Genomic DNA, 5731 nt, shown 5'->3' on the forward strand with positions numbered 1-5731 from the left:
AAAAAAAAAAAAAATCATTAATTAAATTATTTTCAAAAGAAATCAAAGCACAGTAAGTATATTCTTTTTTGTTTTTTTGTTTTTTCGATCAATGTAATTTAAGCATGCTGCAGAAGTTTAACTACAGGTTCAAGTGTGCTGTGAGATGAAAAAGGGCCTTCTACATTGAGTCAAGTAAGGCCGCTATTGTTGAGATAAACTGTGGCTAGAGGGAGGGGAGGCTTCTTTGCCCCACGGATGCTGCTCCCGCTGTGGGTTGGTGCGTGTGGAAGTGCTTCCCACTGAGAAGGGCCCTCGCCCCTCAGCCCAGACACTATCTGTTCCTTCTTGTCCCTTAGGGCAGCTGAGACAGCATCACCTTCCTAGGGGCAATATCCTCACTGTATTAATGATTGATCAGCTGCATTTTATAGATTATGCCCTTTTTATGTCCCCAGTTTACAAGTGAAGAAATGGAGGCACAGAGAGGTTAAGTCATTTCTGCAAGATCACCAGCTGAGCCACAATTTCAGTTTCTAACTCCAAATGTGTTCCTCTGTCTTCCCCATCACACTTGCTACCCAGTGGGCTCAGCACATGGCCCTGGGCCTACTCAGCACCCTCTGCACCCCCCGCTGCTCTGCTCCCTGCCGCACAGTCCCAGGGCCATGGCCATGGGTGCAGGAGCAGGAAGCCCGGACACCGTCTTTGACTTTGGGAGACGGTGGCGGCTCCTGCACCAGCCGTTTGCATCCCTGGGGTGCCGCGTTCCATGCCAGATGCTTGGTGTCCTGTGCCAGTTTGGTGTCGGTTTTGGTAAGGCCAAACATTCACAATGTGGGAATTAGGGATCGATGTGTCCATAAACTTTCATTTGGGGTCTCTCCTCAGGATCGCTATGGTTCTTAATGCTGATGCGAGGATGCCTGCTTCCTGGAGGATTCCTCTTCACATGAAGTGGCGACCCCGTCACCGGTGCAACAAAGACCAGACAGTTTTGCAGATTGTTGTGCTGCTTTTTTCACGTGGTATATATACATTTCTGATTTTTAATATTTCTTTTGAGAAATTTTTATTTTTGATGTAGTAGAAGCTTTACCATAATTTCTATTTTGTGTTACCCCTTGCATGCCCTCCCTCGGGCATATCTGTGCACGTCTTTGGTTTATGCTCCCGGGATCTTCGGGATCTTCCGTTCCACTGGCTGGGCCTGGAGACACTGGCTCCTCCCTGCTCCGTGGACCGGAGACGTCACTTGCGGGAGGAGCAGTCTGCTCCTGACTCGTGGGCCACCAGATCATCGTCTGATGCTCGAGGGCCCTGTGGAAACAGCATTCACCACATACACATTTCATTAGAAAGGAAGTAAAGAGAGACAAGAGACCGGCAGTGACTGGTGTCCAACTTGACAGATTGCTTCACTTCTGTTTCTACACATTCAAAATAATGTTTAAAGTCATTTGTCCCTTTGTAAATTGTTTATTTTGTATGATCTATAAATTTAAAAATATTTTTCGGTGAGTGCTTTTAACAAAGCTAAGCTTCCACTTTCCCAAGGGAGTTAATTTTATCTTTTGACAAGGTGTTGCTGTTTGAATTTATGAGAAATGTAAGATGAGAATTCCCTAAGTGTGTTTATAAATCGATGTAGTGCACAGAATTAAAATTGAATAAGGTAAGAAATAAAGCTACAGAAAATAGTTCATCATATGGGAAAATCGTAATTGTAATCGGGTAGTTTTGTTAATATTTTTTATCTTAATCTTGGTTAGCAAAAATTACAGAATGTGTATAAATGAATAAAGAAATATAATTTGGCTGTGTTTTAGACAGCAATAGAATATATTGTTCAGCACAGTAAAATATATTTAAAATCTGATGAGCCAAAAATGTGGTTTCAAATGAATATTTTGTAAATCTTTCTTAAAAGCTCAAATTTGTAGACTTCTAAATATAATAAACAGTTGCACAGATTGCATTGCCTACACTTGTTTACAAAAGCTTTTATAATAAATCATCATAAATCAGGGTATGACATCAGACTGTACATCTGAATTATAGAATTACAGATGGGGTTTGGCACCTGGAGCTCAAGTGGCTAAGGCGCCAGGCACATACAACTAAGGTGGCGGGTTCGAATCCAGCCCGGGGCCCGCCAAACAACAATGACAGCTGCAACCAAAAAATAGCTGGGTAGAGGTACAAGTGAATCTTTCTAAGAGTAGAATGTGAACGTTTTAAAACAATAACTGAGAAAATGACATGAAGGCTGTGTTGACCAGTTTGATGGAAGTAGTTCGGATTGCATGTGAAAACCCCACACTGTACCCCAGAAGTGCATTAATGTACATAGTTACCATTCAATAAAAAAAAAAAAAAATAGCTGGGCATTGTGTCAGCACCTGTGGTCCCAGCTACTTGGGAGGCAGAGGCAGGAGACTCACTTGAGCCTAGGAGTTAGAGGTTGCTGTGAGCTGTGATGCCACAGCACTCTACCCAGGGAAACAGCTTGAGGCTCTGTCTCAAAAAAAAAGAAAGAATTACAGATGGATCTGTCTTTACTGTGTATTTGGGGCCTGAAGTGCAAACATCATGGACTAGGGTATTGCTTGTAGCATAGCAGCAAAGTGGGTATCCTTGCTGGAAATGCGAGTGTGTGGGTCAGTGTCCAGGGGCAGGCACAGGCCGGGCAGCTTTAGCAACAAGAGTTAGTATCTCAGAGTTCTGGATGCTGAGAGTCTAAGATGCCAGTGCCATCAGGGTGGGTTTCTGGCGAGGCCTCTGCTCCTGGCCTGTAGACAGTGGCCTCCTCCATGGTCTGTCCTCTGTGTGTGCGTGAGGGGAGAGAGACTTCTTTGGTGTCTCTTCCTTTTCTTATGGGGGAGGACCTCACCCTTACGGCCTCCTTTAACCTTAATTGCCTCCTTTAAGGCCTTATCGCCAAACACAATCCCTTCGGGGTTAGATCTTCAGTGTGAATTTTGGGCAAGGGCCTGGTGTGGATGAAATTCATCTGCCCCAGTATCTATGGAACATGAGTTAGCGCAGCTCCAGTGTTCGTTCCCTCCTCCAGAAACGCTCCAAGCACATTATGTTCCCATTTCACAGAGGGAGCCAATGAGACCCTGCCAAGGTCGCTCCCTCTAACTGAATGTACCCTTGCTTAAACCTCCCCAGAGAAGTGGCCAGGTAGCCCCCCACCCCCTGGCCTTGCAGGGACACCTTCCTGAACTTTCTGAGGTCTTTAGGGCCCAACATTCATGGGCGTCTCAGAAGACACTGGGCCAAGCACCAGTCTATGCAGGGCTGGCTCGCTCAGCTGCAGGGCCCCTCGGATGGGCCCATTCCCTACACGTGTGTGCAAGTGTGCACATATGGGTGCATGTGAATTTAGTTTATATTCTTGACCCATTTATTCTTGGGCTTTGCTTTTTATTTTATTATCACTCACTTTGCACGAGTGCCTCAGGTATCAAAGATATTAGTTAATATCTGTAACAAGGCTGGGTGTAGTGGCTTACACCTGTAATCCCAGCTCTCTTTGGAGGTTGAGGTGGGTGGTTCGCTTGAGTTCAAGAGTTTGAGACCAGCCTGAGCAAGAACCAGACCCCGTCTCTACTAAAAATAGAAAAACTAGCCAGGTGTTGTGGCAGGTGCCTCTAGTCCCAGCTACTTAGGAGGCTGTGGCAGAAGGATCACTTGAGCCTGGGAGTTTGAGGTTGTGAGCTATGATGCATGGCACTCTAGACAAGGTGACAGAGTGAGACCCTGTCTCAAAAAAGAAAAAAGAAGAAGAAGAAGAAGAAGAAAATGGTGATGCAATAATCCAAGGCCCTGGCGGAAGCCGGCACCGACTGGCCTGAGGGGTTAGACTGTGGTGCTTGGAAAAGGGGCTTCCTGTGCTTTTGTCCCTGAGAGTGAAGCCATGGAAAGCCATGGCTGCACCTCTGTGCTGGAGGAATGGGGCAGGGGCTGAGGGGGCTGATTTACAGCCTTTCCCAGGAAACAATTCTCTTAAAATCACCTCAGAGAGCTGCCGTGAATGCAGGTAAATAGATGTAAATAAAGATGTGGGTGCTGAGATTCCCTGTGAGCCTAACCCCAGCAGAGATCCAAGGTGCTCCAGCACCCCAGCGCCACACTCCCCCTCCTGGCTCGCAGGGCTTAGATGGCTGCAGACTAGACGCACCGAGCACCCGCCCCCCAGCCTTGTCCTTCTGACCTTCTAGATGCTCAGTCTGCTCCTCACTGGCCCCTGCCCTCTCCTCTCACTGTGGCCAAAGGGCCAGGGCACATTACTTCCAGAACCCTACAGGGCCCCATTCAGAGCACATGCTGAGGTCCTGCCCTGTCCCTGGTCACACTGGCAAAGCCCACCCACCTGGAAGTGCACTTGGCACATAGTAGGTCTTCATGGCTGTTCTGTGGGAGGGTGACCTGCAGGGATTGGCAGAAACTCTGCAGGTAGGACAATGGGCAGGGAGGATGTGGGGACCAAGCCTGCAGTTTCATACAGTACCCCTCACTCCTGTTGAGGCAGTTTGGTCAGCCTGTGATCCTTTTGGTCCCTTCCCCTGTTCCTGCCCTGCTCCGACATGCAAAAACATCCAGTGCCATAAGAGGCATGTGGTTCCAGCGGGCTGGCACAAGCAGCCATGAGCAGTGTCAGGGCCCCGAAAGAAGCTCGAGCACCCCAGCTTTGGGCTCTGGGCCAGTACTGGGGACTAGGGCAACCGTGACCTCCCAGGGTCAGATCCTGAAGACCCAGTCCTGCCCCCACTGAGTGAGGGGGTGACTCTCTGCAGTTACAGGCTCAGAGTCATTGTTTGCACTGTGTTCAGGATCGATTTACACTGGGCCACGTGCGCTCTCCTCCCTTCCGCTCTGGCCATGTCCCTCTGTTTGTAGTTCTTATCATTCTGCCCAGGTCCTTTGTTTCACCTAAAACAAGAAAGCAGTGGCCATAACTGCCATATGAGAACCCAGCATGGAGAGAAGAATGTCTCCTCTGGCTCCCACTGCCTGTGCTGGTCCCACTGAGACATCCAGGCTCATGCAGGGTTGCTGGGCAGCAGGGGTATTGGTGTCCAACCCAGCTGAGAACCTCACCTAGGCCCTAGGGCCTGGCACTGATTCCCAGCCCCAGACTGACCTTGTTTCCCCAGCCTCTGGCTGATCTCTCCCACCCCATGACCTTCCTCCTCGCTGTGTGGTTAGTCTACCCTTGGCTGCACCAATCGGCCCGCTGGGGCAAGTCCTTATATGTGTGGGGACCCAGGGCTGCACCAATCGGCCTGCTGGGACAAGTCCTTATATGTGTGGGGACCCAGGACTCCATGTACATGGGAGCCATCATCACCCGGGAGTCCGGCTCTGATGCTCACCAAATAGCCCCTGCAGCTCAGCATGTCTGGCTGCCTCCTCCCTCCCTCCCTCACCCCAGGCTGGCTCCCCATGTGGCCATGGCCTTAATAAGAGGCAGTCCCCACCCAGCCCCTGCCAAGCCATTCGGGTCCCCCTCTTGCTGCCCCTCAGCCCCTCACCATCCACATGCACAGTGCTAGGAGGCCACAGATCCTCTTCCTGGGTCCCCAACCCTGTGGCCTCCACCCATCATGCCTCAGAATGGTACATGGACCCAAAGATCTCCTGCCCACCCCAGCAACCCCTCATCCTCTGCCCCTCCAGGCCTTGGGGTAGGTAGCTCTGTGGCTCTGGGCCTTTCCTCCCAAGGGCCTCCACCTGGGAGGAG

General features: G+C 49.7%; 1 protein-coding gene across 3 annotated transcripts in view; it reads left to right on the forward strand.

The window, feature by feature from the left end:
* Positions 1-1953, forward strand: part of ARFGAP3 (ADP ribosylation factor GTPase activating protein 3) — a 59786-nt gene extending 57833 nt beyond the window's left edge. For all 3 annotated transcript variants that reach the window (XM_003783135.2, XM_023509186.1, XM_023509187.1), the window contains exon 16: positions 871-1953. In XM_003783135.2, the coding sequence (XP_003783183.1) occupies positions 871-888 (18 nt within the window). In that variant the 3' untranslated portion in view covers positions 889-1953. The remainder of the gene's footprint in view (positions 1-870) is intronic.
* Positions 1954-5731: the final 3778 nt, after the last annotated feature.

The sequence above is a fragment of the Otolemur garnettii genome, unplaced genomic scaffold (genome assembly GCF_000181295.1).
Source record: "Otolemur garnettii isolate 467f Iridium unplaced genomic scaffold, OtoGar3 scaffold00007, whole genome shotgun sequence".
In the NCBI taxonomy this organism is placed as follows: Eukaryota; Metazoa; Chordata; class Mammalia; order Primates; family Galagidae; genus Otolemur; species Otolemur garnettii.